Source organism: Eptesicus fuscus, chromosome 20 (genome assembly GCF_027574615.1).
Source record: "Eptesicus fuscus isolate TK198812 chromosome 20, DD_ASM_mEF_20220401, whole genome shotgun sequence".
Lineage (NCBI taxonomy): Eukaryota > Metazoa > Chordata > Mammalia > Chiroptera > Vespertilionidae > Eptesicus > Eptesicus fuscus.
In genome coordinates, this window is record NC_072492.1 from 13756329 (window position 1) to 13776176 (window position 19848).

At 44.6% G+C, this 19848-nt stretch overlaps 1 protein-coding gene across 4 annotated transcripts in view; it reads right to left on the bottom strand.

Moving 5' to 3' along the window:
• Positions 1–339: 339 nt before the first annotated feature.
• The window catches only part of KIAA0753 (KIAA0753 ortholog), a 77304-nt gene continuing 57795 nt past the window's right edge, over positions 340–19848 (bottom strand). For 2 of the 4 annotated variants that reach the window (XM_054709740.1, XM_054709743.1), the window contains 5 exons: positions 19614–19790; positions 18393–18474; positions 13054–13174; positions 12075–12299; positions 340–1673 (listed from right to left, as the gene is read on the bottom strand). In XM_054709740.1, the coding sequence (XP_054565715.1) occupies positions 1556–1673; positions 12075–12299; positions 13054–13174; positions 18393–18474; positions 19614–19790 (723 nt within the window). In that variant the 3' untranslated portion in view covers positions 340–1555. Of the gene's footprint in view, positions 1674–12074; positions 12300–13053; positions 13175–13229; positions 13276–17269; positions 17336–18392; positions 18475–19613; positions 19791–19848 lie in introns of those variants that run through there. The other 2 variants (XM_054709741.1, XM_054709742.1) reach the window with 2 other exon arrangements.

Sequence of the window (19848 nt, forward strand, 5' to 3'; positions counted from 1 at the left end):
CACACAGATCTGAGGATTAAATTAATACGGGGGAGCACTGGGAGCAATGCCTGGTGCATGGTATATGTCATTTTCATTTCTTTCTTTCGGGTGGGGAAGGAGTGGCAAACAACCCAGTCTGCTCAGACCAAGTAGAAAGCAGACTCGGTGGTTCTTATGTATCACATTTCACTTTGCCAGTGGAACAAAGATGTAAATGATTTCAAACAGACATGCATATACTTTAAAATACTGAGTTTATTTAAAATATCAGCACAGTAAGACTGCCACACAAATAACTTTAAGAGATCAATGATGATGACAGACGAGTCTATCAATTCAAGTGTACACATTAACTCCTCAAATTAAATCCTTTAATTTCCCTTGAAGGCTTTTTAATTCTGAGGTTATATAAGATTAATCAAGAAAACATTAACATTAAACAAAAATCAATTTTGTACAAATAAGTGGGATCAAGCAGCTTAAATTATCACCTGGAATACTTGCACTTCAGAGAAAAACCCCAGGTGACAACACTATATGTTACAAAAAAGATTCACATTATTCCATGGGGAACATCTACATCACTCACTCTTCACATTTTTTTTCCACAAGCCTCAGGCAAAAAACTGAGGGAACCTTTTCCCAGGCAGTGGCCTTCTTTTCACACACGTTCCTTTTCTGAATTCAGAGCTTCTGAAAACACAGAAGCTTTACTCTTGGTAAAATATGACTTACGAGACATTCGCGGACCAAGCTATTATGCTTCTTACATTTCTTCCCTTCTCTGGAGACCAAGACCCAGAGGTCTTCATGTCATTCAAATCAGTTCTCTCCTCCCACCAGCTCTCTCTGGTTTGGAAATGAGGCATGTCTGCCTCACCAGCGATGGAAGTGAGTTCTGCACCTCTGACCGGGCACTCGGATGTACTCCGATTTCCTCTGAATTCAGAGAAAGCTCTGTGTATCAGACTATGTCAACTGATGACAAGACTCAACATGTGAGAAGCCGCTAGGAACTGCCCATGGAGAAATGTGTTGACTGCTGTGACTGACAACTGGTGGCTCCTATTCTCACTGAGCTGCACAGGGCAGAGGTCTGGCAGTGAACCTGACCTGGCTCGCCTCGAGTCCGTAACCCGGTGGGGACAGATGTCCTGTTGGTTGGGAAATTGCCCGGCATGGAAACGTGAGCCAGGTGAGGGGACCGGATGGTAATTGCACTTTTGTGGGCACTGATCCACCTGTGGGTTCTAAAGCAACCTGAATCCCTGTATGAGATATACCGATCTGTTACTTTTCAAAACATTCTGATCACCAAACTGAGCCGGTGGGGGAATATAGCAACAGGAAAATTATACATTCAGAAAATATATTGTCATAATCAACTCACGTTTCCTGGGTACTAAACAATGTAACACATTCCACCATAAACTACCAGAACCATTGCCATGACGATGACCTCACTGGCGCGTCCTTCCTCTCATTGGGCAGCGCCTGGGCCTGGATGGACAGCCTGGATAAAGGCTGGCCGTGGCCTAACACAAAAGGTGGTGCCGCCGCTCCTGCAGAGCCTTCAGGTGGCAGCCTCTAGGAATTCCGAGGTGAACACAGCTTCCGCGTAACCTTCACACGCGTCCCGAAGTTCAGCAGTCACGGACCCCAGAGCCTCGTCCACCAGCTCCTCTGAAAAGCTGAAGACAAACAACGCAGCTGAAGGCGTGCAGCCAAAGATGGGAGCCTTTCTTCACTCGGCTGGGGAACTCACCAAGTCAACTCTAAGATTTAAATGGAAATGCAGAAGGCCAAGGACAGCCAAGATACTTCTGAAGGAGAAAAACAAGGGGAGGCCTTGCTTTCCTAGATATTAAGATGATGGCACTTAGAGCCCAATTCAGGCTGGAGGGAGGGGCCTGAACCACAACCGGATGGACCTCACCCTGAGATGGGTGAAGCTGGCGGTGACCAGAAATTAAAACCAGCTGCAACCCAGCCAACCCAGATCCACAGACAGAGATGGGGGCCTGCCTTCTCTAAGGGATGGGATGGGGCAGGACACTCTATTTGTGTTCTCTTTCTCCTTACACACTCACACTCATACATGCACACACTTTTTTCCAATCTGTTTCAGAGTAAGTTGTAGACTTGACATCCCTTAAGTGCTTCATTTATATTTCCTAAATAACCATAATTCTCTTAAATAACCATAATTATAAAAATCACATTAACACCATTATCTAATCTTATCTACAGTCCTTTTTCAAAGCCTGCCAACTGTCCAAATAATGTCCTTTAAAAGACCCCCCCGCCCCCTCCTCCCGCCGGCCCTCAGCCCAGGATCCCATGCTGGATTTAGCGATCACGTCTCTTCATTCTCCTTTAACCTAGAACCGCTCTTCGGCCTTTGTCCTTCAGGACCTTACTTTCTACAGAGTGAAGGCCTTTTTTTGTGGAACGTCCCTCAATCTGAGTTTGTCTGATGCTTCCTCATGGGGAGTCTCGGGTGCCATGTTTTTGGAACGGAAGCCACAGCAGGGATCATGTTCCCTGAGTGCTCCTATCACCTTCTCCCTGCTGAGTGAACTGTTACCCCTTGGTGACAGTGATGTCTGCCAGGTTTCTCCCTGTACAGTACTGTTTCCCCTTTGTAATTAGTAAGTATATTGGGGGAGATGCTGTGTGATTATGTAAATATCTTGCTTCTCATCCAACTTATCTGAATCAATTATTACAGGGCTGCCAACACTGAATTTCTAATTTCATCATCCTTTCTCCATTTAGTAGTTGGCATTCTACTATAATAAAAAGCTTTCCTTCTCCTTTGTTTATGTATGTATGTATGTATGTATGTATGTATGTATGTATTCACTCACTCATTCATTCACTCATTCGTATAGGCTTGGCCTGGTAGATTCTTATTCAGTAGTTTGTAACTCATTACCATTAACCTTTTGCACTCGGATGTCGAGTGTGACTCGACACGGTTAGCATTAAATCCCGAGTAGAATAAAGGAATCGAGAAAAAAGCAAGCGAGTGCAAAGGGTTAATATTTACTAGAGGCCTGGTGCATGAAGTTCATGCATGGGGGTGTATGTGTCCCTAAGCCCAGCCTGCACCCTCTCCAATCAGGGATCCCTCTCACAATCCAGGACTGCTGGCTCCCAACTGCTTGCCTGCCTGCCTTCCTGATTGCTCCTAACCACTTCTGCCTGCCAGCCTGATCACCTCCTAACCACTCCCCTGCCAGCCTGATTAATGCATAACTGCTCCCCTGCCCCTAATTGCCCTCCCCTGCCAGCCTGGTCACCCCTAACTGCCCTCCCTTGCTGGTCTGGTCCCCGCCCCAACTGCCCTTCCCTGCAGGTCTAGTCGCCCCCAACTTCCCTCCTCTGCCGGCCTGGTCACCCCTAACTGCCCTTCCCTGCTGGCCATCTTGTGGCAACCATCTTGTGTCCACATGGAGACAGCCATCTTTGACCACATGGGGGCAGCCATCTTGTGTGTTGGAATGATGGTCAATTTGCATATTACTCTTTTATTAGATAGGATTTTGACACTCAGAATGTCCCAGACTGGCCAGTTGGAGCCCCTTCAAGCTGGCTCCTGGGTGCTCCTGACAGGAACAGCATTCTCTGCTCTGAACACTTCTTCTGGCACACGATGTTCCATGCTCCTCCTACATTTCCCAGCCCCAGCTCCAGAATCAGCCATTTCTCTGAGGAGCCCTGGTACCTTCTCATGGGAAATAGTATTTAGAAACAAATATCTAGTATAAGTGTGCTCACTGCTACTGGTGCCACTGCCAGACCGACTCAGACAGACAGACACACATACTCCATGTGATAGTGTGTATCTATCAAAAACTGCAAACTCGTAATTCCTCCAATCCCAGTTCACCAGCTGGTTCATTCTAGCCTTCCCCCAGAAACCTGGCTCTCATTATTCACATTATTCTCATTACTTACTTATTTGGTCAATCCTAAAATATAGAGAAGTCGTTTTAGAATCGTTAACCCAAGCCACTGTGTAAAAGAAACCTACTCCCTGGAATCTAGTGTGTGCTTACAGACTTTTCATCTTTAACCAGAGGGCACAGAGTCAAAAGACCATGTTCAGAGTTCCTCAGACCAGTTCTTCTCCGTCCTGCCCCCTTCAGCACGGTCTCGTTACTCACTGGACGTGCAGTTGGGGTCATGTTTCCATTTGTATCCAAGTCAGGGCCCCCATCACTGTTGATTTGGATGGATATATAGGAAACATCAACATAGTTCCCAGAGTCGGATTGACACAAAAAGGTAAATGCAGACAAGTGTCCCATCCCAGCCGTTTGCTTATTTTGATAATCTTTTGCCTTTTAATTGGCATGTTTAATTCTCTTTAATTTAATGTAATTCTGATATACAGGGTGTCCCAAAAATGTATATTCACTTTGAATTATAAAATCAGTGTTTTTTAACATGTAGTTCAATTTCAAAATTTAAAAGAATCTACAGAAATGAATCACTTTTTTGTCAACGCCTGTTTTCAAACTAATGAGCGTGCTGATCCAGGCACTGCTGATAACTCAAAGCAGTGGAATCGCAAACATCAAGAATCATTTCGTTTGGTATATGTGTGCCCTCAATTCACCCACTGTTGCAGGTTTTGCACCATAAAATTATCTTTTATTAATCCCCATTAAAAAAAGTCTAGCGGCACTTTAGGATAAATTTTCTTTGTTCAAAGCTTAAGTCTGGCTTCACCCATTATTTCAAATCAGTTAAATCTGAAGAGGAGTGAAAATTAAGTGAGTTACCAGCTGTTACAGTGTGTATACATTTTGGGGGGCACCCTATATTTGCGGTTCTACTACTAAAACACTAAATATTTTCTAGTTGTCTATTTGTTCTCTATTCTTCCTTGCCCTCTTTCAGATATTGTAATTTCTCATTACATTCTTTTCTCGTTATGAACTTGTATTATTCTCTTACTGGTCACCCTAGATTACAATGAGAATCCCTGACTTAAAAGTCTAACATTAATTGCTATGCTTGCCATTTTCCCAGAAAGTGGAAGATACCTCACAACACCATCTCTCTCATCTCCCTGGCTTAGGTGCTATTGTGACTGTGTGTTCTAAATGTATGCACACACCCATGAGACAGCAGCTTATTGTTTTATACAGTCAATATTCATTTACCTACACACTGACCTTTTTAGCAATTCACACCTTCCTGTATTTTTGACTTTTCATCTGTGACTATTTTGCTCTGACTAAAAAATAGCCTTGTAATATTTCCTACTGTGAAGGTCTACCAGCAATACACTTTCTCAGCTGTGTTGGAGCCTCTCTTACCTTACTTCTTAAAATATACTTCACTGGGCTTAGAACTCCGGGTCGGGAGTTCTCCTGTTTCAGAAATTTAAAAGATATACTAGATCTCCCAGCTTCCATGGTCTGTTTTTCTTTCTTCCTCCAGCCTTCCCTCCGAGATCCGGCACTCTGTCTCTTTATCTTTGACTTTTCAACCTTACTACGATATGCTTATGTATAGATTTACCCTTTCTCTAGCTTGGGCCTTTTAGAGCTTCCTGTATGTATGGCCTGATGTCTTTGTGATTCTGTGTGTGTCTGATGGGACTACCATTCGGAGCTGCTGTAGGACTGTTCTTATTAGTGTCATCTCTCTCTGCTGCCTGGTTATTCACCACCATATACCAGGCACTGTGTTTGAAAATTCTAACAGTAATTTAAGTCCTAAGATGCTGTCCTGTCCATTCAGAGAAAATTTATGTTAGCTTCTGCCTGGTGCCTGCGGGGCAATAACCCGGAACCACTTAGGTACAATCTGAGGAACGAAGATCATCTGGAGCCACACAGGGTCCTGAGAGGGCCTCCAGGCACCCAGGTCACCCTCATTTCAGGGTCCCCTCAAGTGAGGCAAGTACTCCCCCACCATGGCAAGGCCCAAGTCCCACCTCTGTCCTCTGACCTAGAAACGCCACCCACGTGCCCTGTCCCCTAGGACTGACTCTGCAGCGCCAGACAGGGCTAACCTCCGGGTCTGCTTCTCCACGAGGCTGCCCCAGTTATGTTGCGTCACCTGGTTACCTTCTGGTGCCTTCCCGCACGTCCGCTTTATTTTTACTCTAGCGTTTCTATTAAGAGTTATCCTCAGGGGGAGAAGTGGTCCCAATTACCATGTGCGTCATCAAGTGGTCACCTTGTTTTTGTATTTGTTTTGCTTTCCATATTCCTATCGTGAATTCTTCTATATTATGAAATCATCATATTACGAAATACCAAGCTAATCCGAATCCATTCAACCACTTAAATCCATTAAGTATCTGTTTTCTTCTTCTTCTTCTTTTTTTTTAAATATCTTTAGTGATTTCAGAGAGGAAGGGAGAGGGAGAGATAGAAACATCAATGATGAGAAAGATCGTCTGCCTTCTGCATGCCCCACTTTGGGGATCGAGCCTGCAACCTGGGCATGTGCCCTGACCTGGAATCGAACCTAACCTGGTTCATAGGTCGATGCTCAACCACTGAGCCATACCAGCTGGGTTGTTTTCTTCTTCCTTTTAACCTCCCTCACCCTGCTGCCCACTCTGGGAACCACTCCTCCTGGCGCTCTGTCCTCCTACTCCAATCTGGATTGGTTGCTTTCTATGCTCACTGAGAAGTTCTCTTGGAAATAGCTTTGGCCATTTTTCTGGAAGTTCCCTGTTGTAGTCTAAGTTTCCTAAATCCTGCCTTCCTCTTTTTCAATGTGCACCCTGTACTGGTGGCATGCACCCTCCAGTAGCTTAGTGAAAAAGTGCACGGGAACTAGATTTTTTGATACTGTGCACACCTAACGTGTCTTTGTTTTACCCTTATATTTAGCTGACAATTTAGCTGAGCACAGAATTGAGGCTGAATTTTGGGAGCATGCTCTAACACCTGCCAGCAGGGTTGCTCCTGAAAACAAGGTGCCAGTCTCAGTTCTGATTGTTTGAACAGGCCGTTTTAACTCTCAGGAACCTTTTATCATAATTTCTGCACACTGGGATGTTCAAATTTCCTCTGCAAAATGATGTGCCATGGTGTGTTCTGTCCTATTCGTTTATTCATTTATGTATTCACTCACTCACTAACTTGCAGTGGACTAATGATTAACTCTTCCAATCTAGAGATTAACAGTCTTCTGGGAAATTTTCTTATAGTATTTATCTGAATTTTCCCATTCCCCAGTCCTCCGTTTCCCCTGTTCTCACATTCTGAAAATCTAATTACACAGATGTTGGACACTATACAATAATTGAAAATCTGTGTGCCCTCCACCCCATTCATATCTAACAGCCCAATCCTCAAGGTGATGGAATCTGGAGGTGGAACCTTTGGAAGGTAAGTAGGTCATGAGGGTGGAGCCCTGGTGAATGGGATTAGTGCCCTTATAAAAGAGACACGAGAAAGAGGACCTCTCTCTTGGCCAAGTAAGAATACAGCAAGAGAAGGGCTGTCTGCAAAGCAGGAAGCAGGCCCTTGATCTTGGACTTCCCAGCCTCCAGAACTGTAAGGTATTAATTTTTGTTTAAGCCACTCAGCCTATGGCATTTGTTATGGCAACCAGAGCTAAGACATTGACAGAATAATCCTCTAACTTTTAAAATCTTTTCTTCCCTATTATCCATCCTTGGTGTGTTTTTTCAACTCTACTTCCTGAGAGATCTGACTTTTTCTTTGAATGCTTCTAGTGAATTTATTTCAGCCATATTTTTTATTTCTAAAATCTTTTGTTTTATTCTTTGAAAGTTTATCCTATCTAATAAAGAGGGAATATGCAAATTGACCACCATGCCTTAACAAGATGGCTACACCCACAGCAGAGGCGGGGATCCTGTAACACAAGATGGCTGTGCCCACAGCGGAGGCCGAGTTCCCGTAACGAGCCTTAACGAGCAATCAGCAGGGACCTGAGGCTGTGTGGCGCTGGGCTGGGGCAGGGGACCTGAGGCTGCGCTCCCCGCCTGGTGGGGCTTGACAGGGGACCTCAGGCTGTGCCCCATGCCCTGGCGCCAGGCTGGGGGACCTCAGGCTGCGGCCCCCGCCCGGCAGGGCTTGACGGGGGACCTTACGTCACGCCTCCCCCCACCCCAGCACCAGGCTGGGGGACCTCAGGCTGCACCCCCCCCCCAGCAGGGCTTGACGGGGGACCTCAGGCCGCACCCCCCGCCCCAGTGCCAGGCCGGGGGACCTGAGGCCATGCCCCCTACCCTGGCCCAGGGGACCTCAGGCCGAACACCCAGCCCTGGCACCGGGCCAGGGGACCTGAGGCTGTGCCGCCTGGCTGGCTGGGCTTGACGTGACCTCAAGCTGTGCCCCCTGGCCCGGGCCAGGGGACCTGAGGCCGTGCCCCCCACCCGGCGGGGCTTGACAAGAATGGAGCTGGCCGGGTCTGGATCTAGCCCAATGAGGGTGGGGCTGGCCGGGTCTGGGTCTCATGCTATTTTGAGGCGCATGTGGGTGGGCGAGGACTTGACTTTGGTTCCCGTGGCGCACCCCAGACTCTGACAGGAGGAAGATTTTCATATACACTTTACTACTTTTCTTTCATCTCTGACACTTATATTATAGAGAAAGGGAAAATAGCAATATTAAAGTATTTCCTCTAATTAATTCCCTTTTAATGTGCATGAATTTCGTGCACCGGGTCACTAGTTTTTTAATAATATCCTGTTCTGATCTGGCAGGTGTGGCTCAGTTGGCTGAGCATCGTCCCATGCATCAAAAAGTCACTGATTCTATTACCGGTCAGGGCACATGCCCAGATTGCAGGTCTGGTCCCAGGTCAAAGTGTGTGCAGGAGGCAGCCAATCGATGTTTCTCTCTCTCTCTCTCTCTCTCTCTCTCTCTCTCTCTCTCTCTCTCTCTCTCTCTTCCTCCCTCTCTAAAATCAATAGAAACATATTAAAAAAATACTGTTCTTATTTCATGATGTAATAGCTCTACTTACTTCTCTGGGAATATTAATTTTCATTTGTTTTCAATGCTTTATTCTCCTTCCTGCACTGTTTGGCTTCCTCAGAGCTTTTTATGTGTAAGAGGCTGTGCATCTTTCCTGGCTTTCATCAAATGCCTGTTAACTTCAAGAATGAGCGTTTGAACCAAGCCTCCTGTTTCCTGACTTAATTGCACCTATGCCTTACAAGCATCCCGTGCTTCCCACTCCTGCGTTTTACCAGGTGTGTCTGCATGAGTCAGCTTGGTTCTTGGCTTCCCCGTCATCAGGCACTTGGCTCTCCCTGATCTGCTAAGTCATTTGCTATTTGTCTAACTGCTTTATGGCTTCCAAATTTTTATTGCTATTTCTTGTTTGTTCTCATTTAAAGGTTCATGCCTTTTGTTTATTCTTTTAGTGACATACAGTTGGGTGGAGATACAGGGGATAAAGATGAATACATATGTTCAGTCTGTCTTTTTCACCCAGAAGTCTCCTGATTTGTTTTTTAAACCAGGAATCCTTAAGAGTTTGCTTTCTTCAAAAGCATCACATCACCTAAGCCTTTCCTTTCACAGCCACTCTTATTTACATCCAGTTTACATCATCTCCCTTTGATCACTCAAGCAGTGCTTTTTCTTCAGTGTAAGGAGAAATGGAGATATTACAGAAAAAAAATCTAAGATCTCCCTCACATAAGAAGCTATTAAGTGAAGTCAACTGTCTTAGGATAATTTTTCAAGATCTCTCACTTGGGAACACTCAAATCAGAAACAAAAAAGAGACTGAAACGGAGCTAGAAAATTCAGATGCACTGTCATGTAAGGGCCAAAGATTGCAGCGGAGAACATTTGTAAAGATCCAGGCATATTTTAATAGCTCTGGCCTCTACATGTTAACCTGTTATTCCTTACTAGAGGCCCAGTGCATGAAAATTCATGCACTGGAGGGGGTCCCTCAGCCTGGCCTCTAGTCCAGAAGCCCTCAGGGGATGTCCCTCTGTGGGAGGCGACCGGGCTGATCAGAGGAAGGCACTGCCCCCATCACTCCATTGCTGCTGCTGCCTCTGGCCTTCCTCTGTGGGAGGTGACCAGGCTGATCAGGGAAAGGCACCGCCCCCATCACCCCGCTGCTGCTGCCACTGCCGGCTACTGCGGCTGCGAGGCCTGAGCCTCGGACCTCACAGCCGCCGGGGCTCATGGCTGCCTGAGCTCATGGCTGCCTGAGCCTTGGGCCTCACAGCCACTGTGGCTTTGTCCGGATGGGTGTCTGCCCTAATTAGCATATTACTCTTTTTAGCATAGATAGGCTGAAAGCTTTCCCTATAGCAACAAAACAACTATGAACGAAGCATATCATTTATCAGGTGGTAAGAACATACATGGAAGTCTATCTTCTGTGGCTTGTTTTTGGATTTCCCAATATACCATTAGCCTCACCATTCAAACAGGCTCTGGGAAAATAAAAGAGCATCTGCAGGACTGTGTTCACACAGAAGCAAGTGAGGTTTGCCCACTCTCCTCCCCCACAAAATACGACATCTCTACCAGACCCAAAGGCTCAGGTACCTTGAAGGGCATTGTCTATTAAAGAGAAGCTTTAGGACTTCAGTTAAACCTGAGGGACTGAACATAAGTGATTATCTCTGATCCCGCCCAGAACTCCACTAAAATAAAAGGACATAAACAAATACATCAATCTACAAGGAGAAAAAGGAACAACAGTAGATGAGAAATGTCCAAGATTTTCAGAAAGAAAAATGCACATGGAGGAATCCTAACGGACTCGGCAGGACAGAGGGAGTAGAGGAAGCTGAAAACCAGGAGTCTGTCCAGGGACATGCCAAGGGAAGCAAGCTGGTTGTCTCACAAAACAAAGACTCAGGAATCAGGAGTAAGAGTGCTGAGACCATGCAGGTGGAGGGAGGTCTGGGTGGAAAATGAGGGCCTGGGTTGACATTCTGCAGAATGAGCAGCGAGACTGACAGGTGTCCACCCCTGCTCCTGGCAGCTAAGTGACAATCCCTCCTTCACCCCCACAAATGAAGGTGTAGATTCTTTGGGAAAAATAAACCCGTAATTTTAAACTCAGCCAAATCATCAATCAAGTATGTCTCCATAGAATAAAGACACTTTCAAGCTGGCAAATCTCAAGAATATTCCTCCAGTAGACAAAGCAGGATATGCTCCATCAAAGTAAGAGAGTAAACCTAGAAAGAGGGCGATGAGGGCACTGGAAATAAAGCCTCTGACCTGGGAGGGAGGTGACCGAACACGCTGGGCCATGAAGGAGGAAGTCCCGGAGCAGGAGCCACAGGGCCAACTTAGAGGGCAGTCAACCAGGCTGGGGTAGGAGGGGGAGGGTCTCAGGAGAGAGAGTGGCGTAGAGGCGAGAAACGGAGATCAACTGCTACATCTGACCACTGAGAAAAAGGACACTGAGATGTTGGCTAGTGGGTGGGAAAGTTTATAAACATCTAAAAGAATAAGCAAATAAAAAAGAGGCAACTGTTAACTCCTAAAATATGTTTCAAACTTGTTCAAGAAAGAATCATAGTATACTGTTTGACTCAATGATGAAAAAATATTTGCATGTTTATAATAAAGTGATATTCAAGAGGAATTCAAACTTGGGCCCAATTTAAAAAGAATGGATTTCAATGAACTATTTACATTAAAAAAAATCTTATCCATTCTTCAAAACTTTAGCAGCAGTAGGACGTTTCAGGACTCCACGAAACGACCTCGGAAGGAGAAGGGTAAAAGAGCATGTTGCAAAGCCCAAAGGCCTGCTGCTACGGGCACGTCTGTCCGACCCTGAAGGCTTCGCGACCACACTGCTTCTGACCCAGACTCTGTTCTCTGGTGGACGCAGCCCTCCCTCCAGCCACAGGAGAGCCCCCGCTCTGCCTAAGGAGGGGAGGTTGCAGCGTGCTCCCTTGTTGACATCACCCAGGCTGCTCCACAGTCTCTTCTATCTGGGAAAAGGACGTTCGCAGAGAAACCTGGCCACTAGCCCAAAAGCAACCACTGGAACTCCAAGGCCGAAAGCACAGCATGAGACCGTGGCCAGTCCTTTCCCCGCCGCTCTGTCAGATAACATTTGGCACGTGGCACGGAACATTTACTGACCTTTCAGCAATCAGCCACGGATTGAAGGAGCCCACGGCCTCATGGGAGACCATCCGGAGGTACTGGTCGTAGCGGCTGCAGTAGTCTCCGATGCTGCGTCGCATTCCGGGGGGGACCAGGAGGGCAGTCTGATCCTTTCTCTGCTCAGAATCTTCTGAAGGAAAGAGAAGGGGAGCCTCTCTTTTCTCCGATTTCTCCTCTGTTCCCACACTTTCATCCAGGGAACTGAGAACAAATAAAAATGATGACAACATTCAAAATCACCTGTGAGCAAGGGCAAACTGCTCACCCACCCGATGGTTTGCCAGAAAGGCTTCCTTTCATTTCTCTTTCTCACAATGAACAAACTCAGCGTTATCACCACTCACTGTCTACCCTCGCCACTGGACTAACCCTCCACCGGGTAGGAGTTCCTGTCCTGTAGACATCAGAACTCCGACATCAAATCTTGCCGTAATTTTCAGTATAACCACCGCGCCAATGTGATGCTTTCAACAGAAAAATCCAGGCTCCTTAACATGCAACATTTTCCTACTTTTTAAAATATATATTTTTATTTATTTTTTAATCCTCACTCAAGGATATTTTTAAATTGATTTTTAGAAAGTGGAAGAGAGAGAGAGAAAGATAGAAACATCGATGTAAGAGAAATACATTGATTGGTTGCCTCCTGTATGCACCCTGACCAGGGCCCAGGCCAGGGAGGAGCCTGCAACCGAGGTACATGCCCTTGACCAGAATCGAATCCAGGACGCTTCAGTCCCCAGGCCAACACTCTATCTACTGAGCCCATCGGCTAGAGCAAGATGCAACAGTTTCTATGCCCATCTTATAAACATGCTACTTTACTGAGCCATCTTGGAGTTTGGCAAGATCCTGCTCAAAAGAATTTGTGTGTCTTGTGGGAATTGAAGGAATATGAAACTCATCAACATCGAAGGCAACCGACTACAATGAGATCAGTCTCGTTAGCACTTACTTGCCATTCCAGGGCCTTTCCAACACGATGTGCACGTCTGGGTCCTTGCTGGCTACTGTCTTTGTGATCCTGATTGGATGAGGAGAAAGGGGTCCTTCACTTACTGCTGCGATTTTTTGGTCTAGAAAAGGAGAGGCATCAAATGACCTCATATAAAGGAGAGTCAGTGTACATACCAGGCTGTCTCCGTCCAACCACCTGTGAGGAAGTCACATGCACCCGCTTAAGCACAATGGTTTTGCAGGCAGTGCAATGCAAAAAGAGAAAAGGTGAATTTAGAAGTTACTGAGACACAAGCCAAGGAGGAGTCACTGTTGAACAGTGAGCTGTTTGAAGCCTCTGCTAGCTCTGAGACGGCGGAAGGAAGTCTGTGCCAAGCCCCAGGCTCGCGGGTTCCGGGATCGAGCCGCTCATTCCAGGGTCTTCAGCAGTTGGGTTTATTTTTTAACCTTTAAATGGTTTGATTAGGGTGAAGGAAAAAACCCACTTACACCTGAGCACTTAATTAGCTGACTTAATTTGTGGCATTGCTGGAAAATCAGCATAATGATATAGAAACATTAACTTATTAACTAGACCCTGCAGGCTTGACAGCTCTTTTGAGTTCTGGATTATTTATAATTTTAAATGTATTTCAAGTGTAAGAAGATATGTCCTTCTCTTAGGTAAGGAGAATCTCTAAGTCAAAGAACTTTCTCTAACTCATTTATATGCTTGTGATTTCTCACTGTCAGAAATGCTGCAAAAGTCAGTTTTTGTAAAAATAATGCTGAGTACAATCAATTTTCAATTGTTCACAGAGGAGAGGACATACACTTAGACACTGCACAATTCAAGAGTCACTTTCAATGTGTGATGCGGCTGAACATACCATCTGAACAACTGGAAACAGGGTTCTTTCTATGAGTCCGTGATTCTGGAATTAAAGTGTCTGAAACTCATTTTAGCGCTTAGTGTCCTAAGGAGCTCCTCTTCACTGTATCCCTAGACTTTATGCAGAGTCATAGACAGTGACTAATAATTCAAATTGCCCTGGGAAAAGGAGAACATTGAGTCCTAGGTAAGACTGCCTTTTGCACTATGCAACCCAACTTTGGGGCCAATGGCCAACACACCTGTGAAACAAACCATGCTTCCCTCTGCTTCCATACAAAAAGGTGCTGAAGTGCCCGCCCATTCACTGAGCGGGGTCCTCCTGGGCCAGGCCTGTGCCGGGTGCAGTGGAAGCACAACTGAATTTGACCAGCTGGCCGGCCTCAGAGGACCTGTGGCCGAGCTGGGAGAGAGGAGACCTCTCAACAAACAGCTCTACAATGTAGACAGGTCGGAGCCCATGGGAGCTCACAGGCCTGAGGGAGGGAGCCAGGTTCCGGTCCAGGCATCCCAGGAGGAGCACTGCTAGCTTGGTCCACAGCGGGTCATGTGAGTCGGGCCTCAAGCGTGGCGAGAATGAAGATGGGAGCGGGATTAGGGTTGGGGTGAAGAGAGAACCAACAAGAGCAAAGAATAGAGCACTTGAAAATGGCAGAAAACATAAAAGGAACAAATAGGTGTTGTGCTTTGATGACTCATCCTTCTGTCAAAATCTGACATGGAGAACAACACTTTTTCTAAAATGACACCCACCCCAAACCCGTATTTTAAATATATTATATGTGAAGCCCTGGTCTGGTGGCTCAGTTGGTTGGAGCATTGTCCCGTACACCAAAAGTCTGCAGGTTTGATTCCCAGTCAAGGCACATACCTAGGTTGCAGGTTCGGTCCCCAGTCAGGGCACCCACCTACAGAGGCAACAGATTGATGTTTCTCACATCAATGTTTCTCTCTCTCTCTCTCTCACTCAAATCAATAAAAACATATCCTCGGGTGAGGATTTAAAAAAATTATATGTGACATAGGCTACTGTTGTAAACCATCGATACCCACAATTTCCTTTACAGCCCTTAGTAATCATCCTACTTAAATTCCTTCAGAGGTAATGTTTAACCACCTTTTATTCACCTCCTTTCATTGAGGAAGGTAGTAACTGATAAGCCTGCATCAAACAGAATTAAAGTAACACTTCCCGGCTAAAACTGTGATAGTAGCCTAGCAACTGCAGCCAAAATTCGTCTGAATGAATTTTTACAAGTGGAGGAGAACAGGGAAGGTCTTTTCAACAAATAGTATGAGAACAAATGGATATCCATTAAGGAGGAAAAATGAGCCAACCTCTACTTCAAACCACAGGCCAAATTTTATTCAAGATGAATCACAGACTACCCACAAAAGCCAAACCATAAAGTTTCTAGAAGAAAACAAGACTCTCTCCTCAAATTGGGAGTAGGCAAAGGTTTATTAAATCAAATAAAGCAAAAATGACACAAGAAAAATGGAAAATTCGACTTTGTCAAAAGTAAAAGTATCTTCCTGTAATAAAACACATTTGAGAAAATATGTGAGCCACAGATGGAGCAAAATATTTGCAAAGAGTAAGTAGATCAGTGGCTGCTGGGCGAAGAGAGGGACAGTGGGGAGGGCCTGCAATGGGTGCCACGTTTCTTTTTAGGGTGATTCTTTTGTGTAAAAAGGTTCTAAAATTAGAGAGCAGTGATGTTTGCACAACTTAGTAAATATACTGAAAACTACTAAAAGCATGCATTTTATGGTATGTAAATTATCCTATGTAATAAAACCCTAATATGTAAATCGACCAAACGGCGGAACAACCATTTGCTATGTTGCGCACTGACCATTAGGGGGCAGACACTCAACGCAGGAGCTGGTGGTCAGTGTGCTCCCACAGGGGGAGCGCTGCTCAGTCAGAAGCCAGGTTCACGGCTGGCGAGAGCAGCGGCAGTGGCAGGAGCCTCTCCTGCCTCTGCTGCAGGTGGGCAGTAAGGAGCGAGGGATCCCAGACTGTGAGAGGGTGCAAGCCAGGCTGAGGGACCCCCCCAAGTGTGGGCCTCTAGTATCTTAATAAAGCTGTTATTAAAAATAACTATATATGACAAAAAGTGTATACCCAGGATGCATAAAGAATTCTCCTACAACTCAAAAATAAGACAACCTATTAGAAAATGTACAAAAGATTTGAATACTTCACTAGGGAAAATATAAAAATGGCTAATAGTCACTTGAAAATGTTCTAAACCTCATTATTCAACATGGAAATGAAATTTAAACCACAATGAGGTATCACTACATGCCCGCCAGCATGGTTACAATTAAAGACTGACAACATCAAATGTTTGCAAGGATATGGAGCAAGAGGGACTCAATTAGATGGGAGTGCAAATTGGTACAGACACTTTGGGGAAAGGTTTGATAGTTTTTTATAGTTAAGCATATACCTATCCCAGGACCTGGCAAATCTACTCTTGGGTGTTTATCCAGGAAAAATAAAAACGTATGTCCACACAGACTATACATGAATATACAGGGTGTTCCAAAAAAATGTATATGCACTTTGAATGATTAAAAAGTCAGTGTTTATTAACATATAGTTCATTTGCAAAATTTAAAAGAATCTACAAAAATGATTAATTTTTTTTATGCCTGTTTTCAAATTTATTACTGTTCTGGTCCAGGCACTGCTGATAACGCAAAGCAATGGAATCACAAACATCAAGAATGATTTTGGCCCATCTGGCGTGGCTCAGTGGTTAAACGTCCAACTATGAACCAGGAGGTCACAGTTCAATTCCAGGTCAGGACACATGCCCAGGCTGTGGGCTCAATCCCCTGTGTGGGACGTGCAGGAGGCAGCCGATCAATGATTCTCTCTTATCATTGATGTTTCTCTCTCTCTTCCTCTCCCTTCCCCTCTGAAATCAATAAAAATAGAAAAAAAAATCATTTCAGTTCAGTATTTGTGCACCCTCAATTTGTAGACTGTTGCTGGTTTTGTACAGTAAACTTTATCTTTTTTTTTTTTTTGGTTAATCCTCACTGGAGGATATTTTTCTCATTGATTTTAGAGAAAGGAGAAGGAAGCGGGGAGGGGAGGAGGAGGAGGAGAGAGAAAGAAATATTGATGTGAAAGAGCCACAACAATTGGTTGCCTCCCGTGTGCGCCCCCATCAGGGCAGGGAACCTGCAACCCAGGTACCTGCCCTTGACTGGAATTGAACCCGCGACCCTCGGGTTCAAGGGCTGACATTCTAACCACTGTACCACGGCAGTCAGGACAAACTTTATCTTTTATGTGTCCCCATAAAAAAAAGTCTAGTGGCACTTTAGGATAAATTTTCTTTATTCAAAGCTTAGTCTGGCTTCATTCATTATTTCAAATCAGTTAAACCTGAAAAGGAGTGAAAATTAAGTGAGTTATGAGCTATTAAAGTGTGTATACATTTTTTTGGGACATGCTACATTAATAGCAGATTTATTTCTAATAGCTCAAAACTAGAAAAAAGCAAATGTAGATCCACAAACAAATGGATAAACTAGATGTGGCACATGCATAAAATGGAATACTACTCAGCGATGAAAAGGAATGAACTGATCTCAGTATGGTGGGCTGACTAATGGCTTCTCAAGGTGTCCACATTCTAATCCCTGGGACCTGTCAATGTTCCCCTCTATGACAAGAGGGACTTTAAGGTTCTTGAGATAGGAGAGTATCCTAGATTATCAGGGCCCCCCTAAATGTAACGCAAGTGCCTTGCAATAGGCAGTCATAGGAAGATTTAACCACAGAAACAAAGTCTGGAGTAGAGTGGTCATAAGTCAAGGAGAGCAGGCAGCCTTAGAAGCTGCCTACACCTTGACTTTAGGCTTTTGGGGCTTGATTCAGACTTCTGACCTCCAGAAGTGTAAGAGAATAAATGTGTGTTTTAAATCACTGAAACTGTGCTTTAACTTGTTACAAAATTAAATTTGTTACAGTGGCAACAGGAAACAAGTAACAGATAAATCTAAAACATCATGCTGAATGAAAGAAGTCTTAGACAAAGAACATATGCAGGCATGATTCCATTTATATGAGAGTCTAGAACAGGTAACTAATTTATAGTGAGCAAAAAAGCACAATTATTGCCTGGGTCATTGGAACTGACTGGGAAGGAGCATAAGAGAACTTCTGGAGGTGATATAGTCTATATATCCATTTTATTATATGTAAATTTTACCTCAAACAGAAAAAGAGCCATAGATATTAAACTCTAGTTGCTGATACACAAGTTGAAATGTATGAAAAATAAGATGAATTGATGGACAGAGTATAAATAAAGCAAATATAGCAACATGTTAATTGTAGAATCTATAAGGTGGTTTTATGGGTGTTCACTGTAGAATTTTTTCTGTATGTTCAAAATTTTCAGGATAAATGTTGGGGGAAAAGTGAGGGGAGCACTCACCATTTTTTTCTTCCTGCATCCAAAGTTGAGGATCAGTATATACAATTTTATTATATCTTTGGCGAACTGTCTCCTGGTACTTCTTTAAAAAAAAAAGTTTAATTGATGAGAATAAATTAGTTCCATTAGAAACCAGAGCTAGCAAGAATGTCATAGCTCAGCAGATACATTTGATACAGACACATTGCCAGAAATGAGCATCTGCCAGACCAGGAAGTGATTAGCTTATGAGGTGATGTCTAAAAATGAAGCAATTAATCTAATTAATCTAATCTAGACCAGTGCTGCCCACTGGAGCTTGCTGTGAGCATGGAAATGTTCTATAGTTGTCGTGCCCAATACAGTAACCACAAACTACTGACCACTTGAAATGAGTAGTGTATTTAATCTTAATTAATTTATATTTAAATAGCCACATTGTCTAGAGACTACCATTGGACACGGGATCTAGACAGTTAATCCCAAGACAGGGAAATCAGTTAAAAGACTAGGATAAACTACACATCTTTAAATTTTCAAAAAGCAACAAAAAAAATTGTCTTCCCATAATGTCTCTATTTAGCAGCAAAGCCAAAATGATATTTAATCATGGTGCAGTTATAAAGAAAACACTGAATTGGTTGTTAGGAGACTTGGACCGAGTCTCATCCCAGCTCTGGCGGGAATTTTTGTGTGACCTTAGCCACATCACTTACTCCCTTATTGGTCTCAATTTCCTGCTCTGAACAATCCTGGGATTGGGTTGGGTGATGTCTGAGACTGAAGATTCTGAGAAAAGCATTCTAAAGTCATATGGTAGAAATTACAGGCGGCAAACTTATCTGTGCTATTTCAGGATCCCAGGCCAGCCGGGTAGCAAAGGCAGATGAGCAGCCTTTACGAGCTGAGGCATATGTTCCTGGTGCTTTCTGAACCACATCAGTGATACCAGGGGATAACGATAACGGTCGCTTCCTGAGGTATGTGTCAGGTAGTAAGCGACTATCGGCATGATGAGACTTCATGCTGTATTTTATCTTTAAAAGCACCCTACTTATTAGAGGGGGTAAGTGGCTTTATCAAGGTCAGACACCTGGTTGGCAGTTGAACTAGGATTTAAAACCAGTGATGTGATTCTGAAGTCCTGCTAACCTACAGAAACGCATGCGGAGGACCTGCGCTCAGCAAGGGCCAGCTCCCCCCGGCCCCGTGGCCAACCAGAGCCTGCAGCCCAGACCTTACTTCCATTTCCTCCATTCGGAGCAGCATGGTCTCCAGATACAGGCTGTCCCCCGAGGTGGCTAAGGCATCAGGCTCCAATATCTTAGAATGAGTCATTGCTCGGAGCTCACGAGTGGTATCTTCCAAAATACCGTCCAGCTGAGGACTGTTGTTGGATTTACAATCAAGAGCAGTAGCCTACGAAACAAGGGAGGAGGATGGGAAGGCAACCCAAAGCCAGCGGAGGAACCTAAAG